This window comes from Monodelphis domestica, chromosome 3 (genome assembly GCF_027887165.1).
Source record: "Monodelphis domestica isolate mMonDom1 chromosome 3, mMonDom1.pri, whole genome shotgun sequence".
Taxonomy (NCBI): domain Eukaryota; kingdom Metazoa; phylum Chordata; class Mammalia; order Didelphimorphia; family Didelphidae; genus Monodelphis; species Monodelphis domestica.
The window spans coordinates 20,824,075-20,839,247 of NC_077229.1; the positions used below are offsets into that span (position 1 = coordinate 20,824,075).

At 42.7% G+C, this 15,173-nt stretch overlaps 2 protein-coding genes across 9 annotated transcripts in view; one reads left to right on the forward strand and one right to left on the reverse strand.

The window, feature by feature from the left end:
• The window catches only part of HORMAD2 (HORMA domain containing 2), a 133,403-nt gene extending 129,167 nt beyond the window's left edge, over positions 1–4,236 (reverse strand). For 2 of the 8 annotated variants that reach the window (XM_007490543.3, XM_007490542.3), the window contains exons 1-2: positions 4,077–4,229; positions 2,437–2,528 (exon numbers count right to left, since the gene is read on the reverse strand). In XM_007490543.3, the coding sequence (XP_007490605.2) occupies positions 2,437–2,487 (51 nt within the window). In that variant the 5' untranslated portion in view covers positions 2,488–2,528; positions 4,077–4,229. Of the gene's footprint in view, positions 1–265; positions 327–2,436; positions 2,529–3,620; positions 3,769–4,076 lie in introns of those variants that run through there. The other 6 variants (XM_056821509.1, XR_466152.3, XM_056821506.1 and 3 more) reach the window with 6 other exon arrangements.
• Positions 3,919–15,173, forward strand: part of LOC100030931 (acyl-CoA dehydrogenase family member 11-like) — a 41,758-nt gene continuing 30,503 nt past the window's right edge. Inside the window, exons 1-2 of the mRNA XM_056821504.1 lie at positions 3,919–4,461; positions 5,137–5,392. Coding sequence (XP_056677482.1) covers positions 5,168–5,392 — 225 coding nt within the window. The 5' untranslated portion in view covers positions 3,919–4,461; positions 5,137–5,167. The remainder of the gene's footprint in view (positions 4,462–5,136; positions 5,393–15,173) is intronic.

A 15,173-nucleotide genomic window follows, 5' to 3' on the forward strand; every position in this document is an offset into this window, starting at 1 on the left:
CTCCAGGTTTTCTAAAACCACTCTAGTGTCTTTGGCAAAAAAACAAACAAACAAAAAACCACAAACACAAACACAAAAAATCCAAAGGGGGTCATAAAGAGTCTGTCATGACTGAATAATAATTTCCTGCCTCCAGGCCTGGTGCCCTATCCACTGAGCCTCCATGCTGCCTAGTCAGTGAGATTAGCCTATTGTTAACCCCACGTTCCCCCAGAGGTCTTAGAATACATCCCCAGTTCCCTGCTGTAATGAGGTGAGCACTCACTCTCTCCTTCCCTTCCTCAATCAATCAGCTGGAGGGATAGCAGCCTTTGACCAGTTGCTTTCTTCAGGCCACCACAAAGGAGTCAGCAAGAAAAGGGCAGAAAAGAGTTCATGAGTTATTCAACTATGCAGAATGCTCCATCCCTACCTTAGGGCTCCTTAGCCCAGTGTTAACTGTTATTCTGAATTCAAAGAGGATATTGGGACTGGCTCCCTGCAAAGTGGCCCCCTCCCCTCAGGACAGAGATCTCCTCCCAGCTGCTACTCAAATGCCTCCACTGACTCCAGGGCTGCCAGACCAAGCCACTGAAAGGGCTTGGGGATAGGGGTGGGGATGGGGGACAGAGGAACAGGGCTCCTGAGGCCTTTATAGGTAGGGGGCAGAATTCAGGTGGTCAGAGACCAGCTGCCCTGCTAAGTAATCAAGCAACAAGCATTTATGAAGCACCTACTGTATGTACTAAGTGCTGGGGATACAAAAGGGAAAGAGTCCCTGCCTTCAGGGGGATTATGGTCTAACTGGCAGAAACAAGTAGAGACACAGGGCTATACTAGACACATACCAAAGAAATAGAGGCTCCTTTTGGGAGGAAAAGCACAAGCAGACCACATGGAGTTCAGTCACAACAACTTGGGAAGCCACCCTGTGGCCCAAAGTGATCATTCATCACCTGCAGTGAACCTGCTGGCCAGCCTCTCCAAACCTTACTAGGTTGGTCCTCAGATTACAGACACAAATTGGGTTTTGGGGCCAAACAAGAAGACTTTCTATTTGAGCAGGTCCTGCCAGAGCTTGGGGATCCCTTTTGGGTCAACCCAACACCAGGCTAAAAAGCACTGAAGAACTCATATGGGATTCCTTCTAAGAGGCATAGAAAAAAGGCATAAAATAACATTGGTACCCTAGAAAAATCGAGGAAACAAGACCTAATCTATGCCAATTTGTATCAATGCTAAAGGCCAAATGGACTCATTGACACAAGCAATAGATTTTGGAGAAATTTCAGAAGTGATTAGTTTGTTTTTTAAATAACCCTCACCTTCCATCTTAGAATCAATACTGTGTATTGGTTCTAAGGCAGAAGAGTGGTAAGGGCCAGGCAATGGGGGGTTAAGTGACTTGTCCAGGGTCACACAGCTGGGAAGTCTCTGAGGTCACATTTGAACCCAGGACCTCATGTCTCTGGGCCTGACTCTCAATCCACTGAGCCACCCAGCTACTCCTAGAAGTAATTAGTAAAGAATGCTTTTTTGGAGGAAATTTCCCCTAATCACATTGCTCCAATTTGACTCCACGATTGTTTTTCCCCCAGTTTGATTATAAGCTTCTTGAGGGCAGGAACAATCTTTCTTTTTCTAATTTGTGTCCCAAGTTTAGCACAGTGCCTATACAGTAGACAATAAATGTCTATTATATTGTAGAGGATTTGAGAAGGAAGCGGCCAGATCATTTAAAGGGTGGACAGCCATTCAGAGAAGCCTAAAGGAGAACTAGGTGGCAAAGATAGTGTGCCAACCCTGGAGTCGGAAAGACCCATGTTCAAATTTGTCTCTAAACACTTATCAGCTGAATGACCCTGGGCAAGTCCCTTAACCCTATTTGTCTCATTTTCCTCATTTATCAAATAAGCTGGAGAAGGAAATAGCAAGTCACTGCAGTATCTTTGCTATGAAAGCCCCAAAGGGGGTCACAAAGAGTTGGGCATCACGGAGCAAAGAGGAGAGGGAGGCTCCTCATCAGGCAGGGAGATTAAAGACATTAAAGGAATGGGAGCAGCCAGGGAGAAGAGAGGATAGAGCATGAAGTCTGTAATCAGCAGGACTTAGGTTCAAATGGGCCCTCAAAAACGTCCCAGCTGTGTGACTCTGGGCAAGTCAATTAACCCTATTTGCCTCACCTTCAGCCTTCAGTCTTAGAGTTGTTATAGGGACATAAAGGAAGGGTTTAAAAACAAAAAGACTTTAGAGGAAAGCCAGCTAGGGAGAATCCAAAATGCTAAATGACAGGATTTATTTATATTCATCCTTCTGGAAATAAGGGGCCAAAATTTAGCCTCCCCACCCACCTGCCTGCTAATGAGACAGCCAACTTAAAAGCGGAGACGAGACATTCGCTAAACCAAGTCGCCCATTGAGCAGCAGTATCTTCATTGCCATCTTGGACAAATTTACCTTGGTGGCCTTGTAGGTTTCAGTCGAGTGAAAGAGCTGAGCAGTAGCCATGGTAGCTTCTAGAGAATGAATTGCCTTCTTCTAAGTCTATCCTGTAAAAGAAAAAGAAATTGAGCCACAAACTGTACTTGACAGTTAAAAGCAATTTTCCTTCTGACTCTGCTCAACAACTTGACTTAAAAGAGAAAATCAATAAACGGTGATTGTGCCAAAGCCATTGGCTCTTGTGTAGAGATAGATGGGCATCTGGGTCACCTCAGGCCATCGTGACCAGAGGACAACTACTAACCCCAAAACCTCCTGGAGAAGAGCCTCCTTTGTCACTGTAACCAGCCCAGAATCAAAATTCAAACATGAGATGATCACAAGGTGGCGGTAGAGGTTAAAGATGGGTAACGCCTCTGTTTTTAAATTGTCAACTAAAACTTGCTGGTGGGTAGGGGGCACTCTTCTAACCATAAATGCACACCATCATGAAAACTGGACTCAGCATCTTTTTGGCCTTTAAATGGTCCAGGCGATGTCAACTTCTCTTTGACTAAATGCATCACCTCTTAAATCTTGACAACTTCAGAAAACAAAACTATTCCATGAAGGAGTTGAGCTAATATTAAGAAATCGGAAGATTTTATAGGAATGTGAGACAATTTATTAGAAGGTCATACTTCAGGCTTAGTCACTCAATCCTTATAAAATAACCCCTACTGGAGTAATTATTAGTCTTAAGAAGGTAAATAAGAGGAATAATAGCTTGATCCGTTAGAATTTTCTTCGTTTATTTGTGACTCTAAGACATGTCAATAATATTTCTAGAGAGTTAAGACCTGATTATGACATTAACCTAGTAGAACACAATGAATTATTATATCTATGGAAGACTTTGGACTAGACAACTTCCAAATGTTCTTCCCAAGGCTGAAGCCTCTTTTCTCACCTCAAACATAAGGTTAAACTAGAGCACCTATAAGATCCCTACCAGGTCCCCATCTGGGATCCTTCGGCCTCAGTTTCCTCTTCTGCAAAATGAAGAGGATGGACTAGAAGACTTCTAAGATCCCTACCAGGAAGGAAGACTTTCCTAACCCCTCTCCATCCTCGTGCCTGGTAGTGTCCAATAGGTCCTGCCTAGAGCTTGTTGGTACATATTTGTGCCTCCCCCTACCCCCACCCCCACCCCCACTCACAGGAGCTGACTGCGAGCTTCTCCTGGGACAGTCCCTTGCCTTAATTGGTATCCCTTGTGCCTAGCACCGTGGCAGCGGCATAAAAAATTCTCAATTACTGACCACGAGCTCTGGGACTCCACACGTTCCCCAGCTTCGGTTTTCCCTTCTGTAAAAAGAGGCGGGGTGGGGGTGGAGGTAAGGGCGGGGCGGGGGTCAGGGTAGGGGCGGGGAGAATAAATAGAGAGGCCCAGGGTCCTCTGCCCTCTATGGGCTTCCCCTCGCGCCCCCCCTCCCCCCCCCCGCTCCGCCTTATCCCCCTCTCTTTTCCCTCAGGCTTGTGGGGGAAGGGCTCTCGTCTCGCCTTCCCCCTACCCCTCAGCCCGGTTTAATTTATTTAGGTAAACACGGTCCCACTGCCCAAACATAGAGAGCCAAAAAGAGGAAAAACTCCCACCCGAGGGACCCACAAACAACCTACGACTTCCCCTGTGAACTCCAGCATGAACTCCACCTTCCTCCTTCGACGCCCAGAGCACTTCCCGCTCAAACCCACGACGCATGCGCAGGTCCGACCAGGTCCCTCCTGAAGACTGCATGAGGAGCCGCCCCTTCATTGGACATGGGACGGGCTCCAGAAGCCCTCCCCACCCCGCTCCTGAATAATTAGTCGAGACCCTGCTCCGTGATTGGTCACCACCTCAACAATATGTAAATGAGCCCCTCCCCCCAGGCTCCTCCATCCATCAGTCAACGGTTACTAACGGTTCTTAGGGGCGCGCGCACTGCCCAGTAAAGATTGACAGCGCCTGCGCGAACTACTTCCTCGCCCTTAGGAGGCTCCTCTTCCTTCCCCTCTTCGGTAACACGAGTTCAAAACTCAGCTCTGCCACTTCCTGGCACTGCCATACTGATGTCTTCTTGTACAAGAAGGGACCTGGCTGCGTGGCCTCTTTTTGTCCTCCCAGCGCTTAGTGCCTGCAACATACAGAGTGGGCGCTCAATAAATGTGGACTGATTGATAGCAGTCTTGTGGATGAGTGCTGCTTGTAGGCAACCCTTCTCTCCTTACTGCAGGAACCCCTTCCTTTCATTCCCAGCTTGGCGTTCCTTGTGGGTCCTTGGCGCCACTGAGTCAGGGAAGGGATCACAAGGAGAGAGAGGGTTGAGGGAGGGGAAAAGATGAAGCAAGCAAAGGAAGACAGGCTAGAGAGGAGGAAAGAAGGGAGAGGATCATTGGGTTATGGATTTAGATGTGGAAGGGACCCTGAAGGTCCTTGAGTCCAGCCTTTCCATTTTACAGATAGGGAAACTGAGTCCAGAGAGATGAGGTCACTCAGCTAAGATACATCTGGGTCTGCATCCAGCACATTACCCTGTTTATCAGGGGACCAAGAAGAAAAAAAGGGGGGAGGGAGGGGAAGAGCCCAAGGGGAGGGGTTGAGGAGGGGCCAAGGCAGTGCTCCAGAGGTCCTAACAGCTCTCAGGCCAGGCAGTTCAGGAAAAGTGAGCTGCTCCCTCCCACTTCCCGCTCCAGGTCAGCCCAGTGCCCCAGGATAAAGGAGCCCATGCTGCCCAGGTGGAACCAGGCCCTGCTGGGTCAGCTGCTCCAGGGAGTTCCTGCCTGGGGACCCAGGAGAAAGAGCCACCAGAAGAGCTTGCCTGAGCAGGATGGCATTCCCTTTCGCAGAGCTGTCATTGGCACATTTTTCCAAGGGCAGCCCAGCCTTGGCAACCAGTATTTGGAGGACGCTTTGCTCAGGGGCTATCTGAAGAGGCATCTGCCCCCCCAGGTGTGTGGAGGCTGGGCAGGGGGGTGGCCAGCACTGAGCTGGGCAGCCTTGGCAGTGGTGGGAAGGGGGAGAAGCAGCCAGCAGTTAGGGGAGGAAAGCCAAGGTGCCCATCTACATGTTCCTGGTGAGAGGAGGGAAGGGATGGAGAGGGGAGGGGGCACCGTGGAAGGGAAAGCACAGGGGGATGGAAGAGAAGATGAGACAGGCCTGGATCCTCACCTCTGGGCTCACGAGCACCCTGGCAGCCAGAGGAGCAGGCAGCCAGCCTGGGGGCCTGACATGCCAGCTTCTTTGCTGGGTCTTAGCAGCCCTGGCAGTGGGCATGGAGGGCCAGGAAGGAGTCGAGGCTGAGGCACTGGATAATCCAGGTTCAAAAATGAAATTATTGGATAAAAAACAACTTTGGAATGAACAATAAAGAGTGTCACAGGATGGGCTGCAATCTCCATCTTTGAGGAGAATCCCCACAGCAGCCCCAGGGATGCACTAACAGTGATGGCAAGAGAAGGATTGTACTGCATCCTGTACTGTGTCTCCACTCCTAAAAAGTCCTCCTTGAATGTCTGGCCAAGCCACTGGCGCAGGCAAGTCAATAAGGAGGCCCCGTGCCAAGCTCTGGGAATGTAAGCCAAAACAAAGACAGAAGACAGCCCCTACCCTCCAAGAGCTTACAGTCTGAAGGGGAAAGACAGGGTGCAAAAGGAAATGGGAAGGGGTGGCTATGGAGAGAGCTGGGGACATACTAGAAAGTGCTAAAGAAGTCCCAAAGGGACTGGTGGGAAGTGAGGAGAAGTCCATACTGAGCCCTTTTCTCAAAGAGAGGCTCTGGAGGCCATGGCCCTGCCCCTCAGCCAGGGAATCCAATCAGAGGGACTAGGACTGTGGAGACTGTGGAGCAAGGAGGATGAGGCAGAGTCAGTCTTGGAGCATAATGAGGTTCCCTAGGAATGAGCTTCCTGGGGAAGGAAGGTGCGATAGAGTCCAAAGGAAGCCAAAAGTGGTGTGGCTGGGGGGAAATGGAAAAAAAAAACTGTCCTAAGTCCTCTTTTTGTCTCTGTCTCTCCAACCATCCTTTTATCCATCTCTTCATCTCTCCATCCATCCACCTCTCCATCTACATATTTGTCTGCCTATCCATGTCTCTATTTCTATTTCTGTTTCATCCATCAATACATCCTTCCATTTATCCAGTCCACCTAGTTCCTTTATCTCTCTGCATCCATCCATCCATCCATCCATCTCTCCATTTTCCTATCTGTCCACCTATCCATTTCATCTTTATTTATACTTCCATCTATCCATCCATCCATCCATCCATTTATCTATCCAATCTACCTAGTTCCTTATCTCTCTGCATCCATCCATCCATTTCTCCATCTTCCTATCTGTCCACATATCCATTTCTTTATCTCTATCCTTCCATCCACCCACCCATCTATCCATCCATCCATCCATTTGTCCATCTCTAGCCCAGAGTGCTTTGGTAGAGGGAGCTCCCCACATAGAATTGTATTGAATATAGAAAATGTAATAATCCTACAAAATAGGACCGTGATGTACATACACACATGCACATTTGCTCATTGGCCATTTGTGTGAGGGACTCTGAGGAAGTCTCTTCTACTATGCTGATTGACACCTTACAGTTGCCTGAGACACTGAGAGCTTAGGATACTTCCCCAGGAACATAGAGCCAGGGTATGCTGGCTATTATTTGGTCATTTGGTCATTATTGTTGAAATGATATAGTTAATATCTGGGGGCCGAATGAGTCCCCCCAATTTAGTGTTCTCTTCACTGGATGCCTGGGCTCCTGATCTGGGGTGAGAATATCAGTTTATTCTTTCAGTTCTCATTTTAAACAATAGAGTGATAGGCATCAGCCCATTGGTTGACCAAAGACCACTGATGGACCTCCAGACAGATATAGTCTTCGGAGCTCATTATTCAGCCTCCCCCATGAACATCTCAAGGCATTTCTAATTGGTAACCAGCTTATTAGGAGGTGGTCCACCCAACTATCCACCCCTCCCCAAACTATAGAGAATGGCTGTCATGTAGGCAGAAAAGATTCCAGTTAGCCAGAATTTGTGAAAGGAACACATTCTTGAGGACTAAGAAAATGCAAAACTTTGCTGACTGGATGGTGCCTGAGGTCCAAGACCTTGACTCTCAAATAGACAGGGATGGGGAGAGCCTTTCCAAACCAGGACCCCAATATAAGAATTAATACAATAATTAAGTTAATCTATAAAAATAAATTCTTTCACTCCCCCCTCTGCTTCTTGGGGAGACTGAGCCTCAGTTTCCCCAGTGAAGCACCCCAAATAAGGTGACTTTACATTACATGGAGAACCCAACTATGAGGCTTGGGTGTTTCTTAATATGATGTCAAACAATTGATAGATGCATTGACAGATAGGCCTTCGGCAGTACTCCCCTTCTGCCATAAGAGTCTTAGAAACAAACAAGATCATGGGCCACATGGGAAAGACATGAACGGGATGGGTGATCCAGACCCCACTGTCCAAGGCTATAAGGCTCTGAATCCTGGGGCCATCTTCCATTGCTATCATCCTCCTCTTGGGTTTTCTGGAATCATGCTGGTCCTCAGAGCAGCTCCTCTGACAGATCTGCTTTCCTCGGATCAGGTCACTGATAGAACCTATCCCTAAAACTGCTTGCAAAATAGGCCTTAATACAATTTAGCAAAGTCACTAAAATTTTGCATTGCCAATAGTTAGGTCAGATGGTGAGAGCTAGCTCAAACCTTAGGATTCTAATTATACTCATAAAAAAGCTCTCCAAGTACGTGCCTCTGAATGAAATAATTTACATTTCAGATAATTTTTGCTGCTCTTTACATCTGTCTGACCCAGGTACTTGCCTTGGGAAATGGCCAATAACAGACTAAAAGGAAATTTAAAAGAATCTATGAATACCCAACCTTTAAAACTCACCTTTCTTTTTTTTCTTTTTTTTTTAAACCCTCACCTTCCATCTTGGAGTCAATACTGTGTATTGGCTCCAAGGCAGAAGAGTGGTAAGGGATAGGCAATGGGGGTCAAGTGACTTGCCCAGGGTCACACAGCTGGGAAGTGTCTGAGGGCAGAAAAACTGGCCTTTCTAGTCAAAAATTCAATATATAACTTGATTTCTACAATTTAGTGTTAGAATATACTCAGTACCTTAGAAGCAATTAGAAGCATCTGTATTTAACATATATGATCATCTGATGTTTTCTACTTTCTTCAAACTTTCGCTTCACTTATCTCACTTCCATTATTTATTCTCTTTCCATCAGTATCTCTCCTATTGTTGTGCTATTGTTTGTCATTGTTATTATTTATTTGTTATTATTAGGCATTCCTTTTAATCTCACATTTTAATTTTCTCAGATTCTCTCAATCCTCCCTCAGGAGGACAAGAATCTGCTAAAGATCTTATCTTATATAAAAGGTGTGGAGGACAACATACTTTGCAAACATGTGGCTCGAACCCTAAGTCTGATGGCAGCTCCATTGCATTCTAGTCATTAACAAATACAATTACATGATTTTCCAAATGATCTGACATAAAAATCACTTATCACATCAGATTGATCATAAAGTTCCTTTTCTTGACAGGGAGAAAAAATCCAGTTCTTTAAGGATAATAATACAGCTTCAAAATACTGCCAAAGGCCTGATAAGATCTGATAAGCAGACCTAACAATGATCTGAGAAGAATTTATTGTCTTTTTCAACAGTAAGTCATTAAAGATCATTAATATTTCCTTAATACAAAACAAAAATATCAAACAATTAGGAGTTACTCAACTTAGATATTCATGATCTAACAGTGTTCAGATTACAATCTAACAACCCCAGTAGAATATTTTAAAAAATTATATGTTGATAAAATAAATAAATTCCCAACTATCCCCCTCTGTTAATATTTGTCTCTCTAATGAAGGAGCAGCTAAAATGGAGATGAGCATAAGAATTTTCAGTTGCTGTTATGAATCTCAAGCAAACAAGGTTTAAGTAGGTCTCTTCAATGTTCTCCTTTAAAAAACTCTCTACTTGATGTAATAACTTTAACAAATTTGTGTCTCACTTCTACAAGTAGTCGTAAATAGCCAAAAAACTTCAGAATAAAACAGTGCTTCAAAATTAGAATTTAGAATCAGAATTTATAGAATATCACAGCACGTTGTCATCAGAATGATAAGGTAACATCACATTTTCCCAAATATAGTATCTATATTTATATTTTTTCTTAAAAGTTTAGTTCATAATCTATTATTAACCCTTTAAAAAAGAGGACAATTATCCTGTACCCCTGAAAACCAAAAGAAGTAAAGTACTCAGCCAGATTTCTTATTTGCTTTAAAAAAGAAAGCCCAGTCTCATATGTAGGGTCCTTTGACAGACCAAGCCTCCAGAAAAGGAGGAAGTTACAGGTTTTTATAGTATTTCAAGAAAAAAGGGGAGGGTTCTAAGGGATGTGCACTGTGGAAAACTGTCCAGAAACAGGACAGGTTCATCAGCTACTTGGAATGTAAACCAGGATGCAACTTGAATAATTATGTGCCTTGCTGTTATCTGCAGGGACTCACTGATCTTTAAATGTTCTTGTGCAGGACTTCTTTATCAGGTTAATCCTGGTGTTCCAGGGCAATTATAAACAACACAAAAGCCTTTAGAAACTTGTTAACCCTTGATTTTTCCCCCTTTGGGCCAAGAGTTCCAAAAAGGACACCTGATGGCCAAAGCGGAAAAACTAGGTGGGATATAATTGTTGGTCAAAATCTGTTGTTTCTCCATATAATACTCATGAAAACATCAAGAAACAGAAGCACTCAAAGTGAAACAAAAAGTCAAAAAAATACAATAATGAATATCCACATTAACTAGCATCAGATTTTTTTTTTGCAATCTAATATCCCATCCCCAATGTCCACAATTTTTTGCATAAATACTGAAAATTTTTATTTAATTAATTAATTCAGAATATTTTTCCATGGTTACAAGACTCATATTCTTTCCCTCTCCTCCTCCCAACCCCCTCCCGTAGCCAATGCACAATTCTACTAGGTTTTACATGTGTCATTGATCAAGACCCATTTCCATATTATTACTATTTGCACTAAGGTGATCGTTTAGAGTCTACATCCCCAATTAGATCCCCATCGACCAATGTGATCAAGCAGTTGTTTGTCCACAATTTTCATTTCAGATCTCAGATGGCTTGTGTAGTTGTTTGATCTCCAAAAACATCACCTCTTGGACATCCAGGGATAGGTCTCTTCTTTAGTATTTGCTTCTTTGGTGCCAAGTTAGTTTGTAGAGATTCTTCCTAAAAATCTTTTATAAAACAGATCTCAATTCAAATCAGCACAACTTCTCAATGTTATTTCTCCCATAACTAGTTGATGCAATAAAAATCATCCAAAACCTTGTGGTTCTGATCTTATTAACAACAGAAGTCTAAGATTAATACAAAATTTAAGAACTCATGAATCACTTCAAATTCAGAGATTTGAGGTTTTCACACGTCCATTAGAATCATTTCATTTAAGATACAGGATAGTCTAACCAGTTGCTTTCCCAAATCAATTCCATTTCTTTTAGAAGGATCAGACACTATTAGGAAGTGTACACTTAGAAAATCTTGAACCCCTAAAACTACATTACCCAGAATGCTTTTCCCTCCAGGCACTTTTTTTGTGTCTTTGTTTTCATGCAATTGTTTGTAAGTTCTGTAGCTCCGCCCTCTCACACTCTTCTTTCAGAGCAGGCTGGGTGGTTTAGGTAGTTATTAATGAACTTTATAAAATATAATACTTCAGTTATTGTCTATTAATTTTAAAATTCACAGAAGCTAGTTTTAGAAATAAAACCATAAATAACATTTTTTGCAGATAATTTCTGCATCCTCAAATTCAGTGACTACATGAATAAATTGGCTTGTATATTCCTCTTGAAACAACTCTTGTTTCCTCTTGAAAACAAACTTGGAATGGGGTGCAAATATACTTATGGAAATAATTGCCAGTGGTATACATAAAACAATTGATACTGACTGCATGGCTTGCCTGTAGTAAAACATATTCAGTTGTTATTCGACATTCAATGGATTAGATATTACCCAAACATTATTTACATTCTGAAGATATTTCAGAGACTTGATCTTCTACATGATTAAATAAGTAGGAACACATAGATGACAAGTCCAAGAACTAATTCAATTTATTTGTTTGGGATATGGAATGACCACACATGCCTACTGAAAATAGTAACGTCTTACATTTTCGCATAATGTGAAAATATTATATTAACCACTTACTCTGATTATATAGATGTAATAGAAAAGGAAAAGGGGGACATGATTATAACAGCATCACAACTAATCCTCTAGGCCTAAGCCTTAAAGGCACGGGGTGATTTAACACATACATAACTGTTTGACTTCAGGTAAGAGTTCTAGTGATAATTCCACCTCACAGCCAGACTCAGGAATAATCAGGTGGGAAATATTACTATGCAAAAGGAAATAAATAAAGGGGGGGCAGCTAGGTGGCTTGGTGGATTGAGAGTCAAGCCCAGAGATAGGAGACCCAGGGTTCAAATCTAACCTAATATACTTCTTAGCTAGGTGACCCTGGGCAAGTCACTTAACCCCCATTGCCTAGCTCTTACCAATCTTCTGCCTTGGAACCAATAAACAGTATTGACTCCAAGATGGAAGGTAAAGAGTGAGAGAGAGAGAGAGAGAGAGAGAGAGAGAGAGAGAGAGAGAGAGAGAGAGGAAGGGAGGGAGAGAGAGAAAATACACTAAGGGCCAAAGGGATCCTACCTTCAGCTGTTCTGAGAGCCATCACCTTGATTTTTTCCAGATAAAGATCCCCACTTGTGACAGTTCAGGATCACATTCCTTCTGAGTAATTTGTGACTTTTTTCTCCAAACATGCATCACTGACTCAATGATCCATAACACAATTATACATGGATTCAAAACTCAAAATAATAGTTGCAGTCCCAAGAACTTTTGCCTCAAAGGACAGATTTAAATAGCCACAACTTAGGGCTGAATATAATTCATCTTACTCTCATGGAGTTGCAACTCAAAAGTTGACAAGGGCTAATACACATTTAAGAGATTTTATTTCCTTCTCTTCTCATTAATTGAATAAAAATGAATTTTGTAGATTTTATACTGAATGTGTATTTATTAGTAAAGAGAAAGAAACAGAAAAGAAAATTAAACCAACCTAACTTCCCAATGTCGGCTGCCATGTTACTTCAGCTTCATCAGTTCCTAGATTCTCCATGGGCTCAGCCAACTGCATGGATGAGCCAGACAAATGAAGGCCAGCCAGGAAGCGGGTGTGAGTTCAGGAAGGGACCAGAGACCAAGAGACCCATTTTCCAGATGCTTGCCAGAGATGACGTACATGTATAAGTGCTGGATTGGCTGTGAGAAAGCTCCTTTCACAAGCCCCCAAAATGGCAGAGAGTGAGTCCACTGCATGCAGTCACATCCCTTGACTTCCACCAGTCAGGGATCTCACCTGCCATCCTGGCCAATGAAGACTCTGTGACCCCATTACAAAAAACTTCTGGGATCTGGTGGTCTCCTAGATATCCAATTAAGTTATAAACTCATACTGGCATGAACCATTAAAAATTGTTTCTATATTATAAACAAATCTGTACATTCTTAGAACAATTTCATTGCTTAGAAATAACATAACCCAAGCAAGTTCTTTTCACAGGGTTGCTGATCTCATCCACATAGATGGTTTCAAGAAGCCTTACAAGCTTATGAAAGGGAATTCTTCAAGGTTTTTCCCTTTTAGATTTTTCACATTTTTCTTTACTTTATGCTCGTTCTGTAGTGAAGAAAAAAACAGCTAAAACTCAGAACTCGGTCGAACAAAAAAATGGGTAGGAGTTTACAATTTGACATTGGCTCAGCATTTATAAAACAGTCAAACTTTTTATCCTCAAACCCACTGATCACACTGTTACTGCAAACAGATTACAAACTTCTTTCATGACTCCTACTTGCTTATGCTGCTCACATTCCTACTTACTTAAAGTTTACACATTACATGTCCCCCAATTAAAAGCCCTTTAAGTTTTGGATGGACTTTTTAAAAATTTTATTTAATTAGTCAATTTAGAACATTTTTCCTTGGTTACAAGAATCATATTCTTTCCCTCCCCTTCCCATAGCCGATGTGCAGTTCCACTGGGTTTTACATGTGTTGGATGGACTTTTAACAACTCGTTTCTAATTATTTGTTTCCTTCATATTCTGATCCAGCACTTCTCTCCCCTTCTCTTTGCTTTCACCAATCATATCGCAAATAATCTTCACTCCACTGTCTTGAGGTGTTTAATTTGTTATATTTTAAAAAGTATTATTTTCAAAAAGTATTATTGTAACAATAATATTTTAAAGAATAACAAATTAAACAGTTCATGATAGTGATCGCAAAGAATCCAAGCAATTTCACAGTAAAAACAATATTATACATTTTGTTTCTAAATGACCAGTTTCAATTTTCATCATCCCTTCAATATTTAAAGCTATAACCCCAAAGAATCCAGATTTTATTTTTTTTAAACCCTTACCTTCCATCTTGGACTCAATACTGTGTATTAGTTCCAAGGCAGAAGAGTGGTAAAGATTAGGCAATATGGGGGTTAAGTGACTTGCCCAGGGTCACACAGCTAGGAAGTGTCTAAGCACATTATTTCTTTTTAAAAACCCTTACCTTCCATCTTGGACTCAATACTGTGTATTAGTTCCAAGGCAGAAGAGTGGTAAAGATTAGGCAATGGGGGTTAAGTGACTTGCCCAGGGTCACACAGCTAGGAAGTGTCTAGGCACATTATTTCTTTTTAAAAACCCTTACCTTCCATCTTGGAATCAATACTGTGCATTGGTTCTAAGGCAGAAGAGTGATCAGGGCTAGGCAATGGGGGTCAAGTGACTTGCCCAGGGTCACACAGCTGGGAAGTATCTGAGGCCAGATTTGAACCCAGGACCTCCCATTTCTGGGCCTGGCTCTCAGTCCACTGAGCCACCCAGCTGACCCCAAGAATCCAGATTTTTAAAAATAATTTACAATTTAAACTCCAACTCTGACATGAAGAGCTCTATCAAATTTATATCAGGCATTCATTTTCTCTATGGTACAAATTGGCATGATAACATGTGATAACTTCTCATAAGATCACATGATTAACAGAACGCTGATATGCACATTTGTACCAATCACACTGAGAACTTCATCCAGGATCACCCAGTATGAGGTTCTGACATTCAATAAATGAAGTAACAAGGCAAATCTACAATGCTTATTGTAGCACACCAGGCATGTTGGCATCTTGGAAGTGTGATTGATGTATTGATATTGTATCCTATGTATTAATTTACCAGACTCATGGTCAGATCACTTAATGATCATTGTATGGAAAGCGACAGTCCAAAGGACAAGTGAATTCCTGGGTGTGGCATTGCGGGACACAGTGTCCTAGCGCTGGCCTTGTAGGACCACATTCCTTTCCAAGGCGCATGTTGGATTAATCTCCTCCTCTTTGATTTCGTGATTGTCATTTCAACCAATGTTAAAAACCGATGTCATGTCACATATTTGTTAATTGCCTCCCACTTGACATTCCTAAAATCTCCAATAAAAGTTGGGGAGCACGTGCGAGCCTCGCTCTTACTTCTCTTGCCTCTTGCACCTCTTGATCTTACATCTCTTGGTCTTGCCTATATTGCT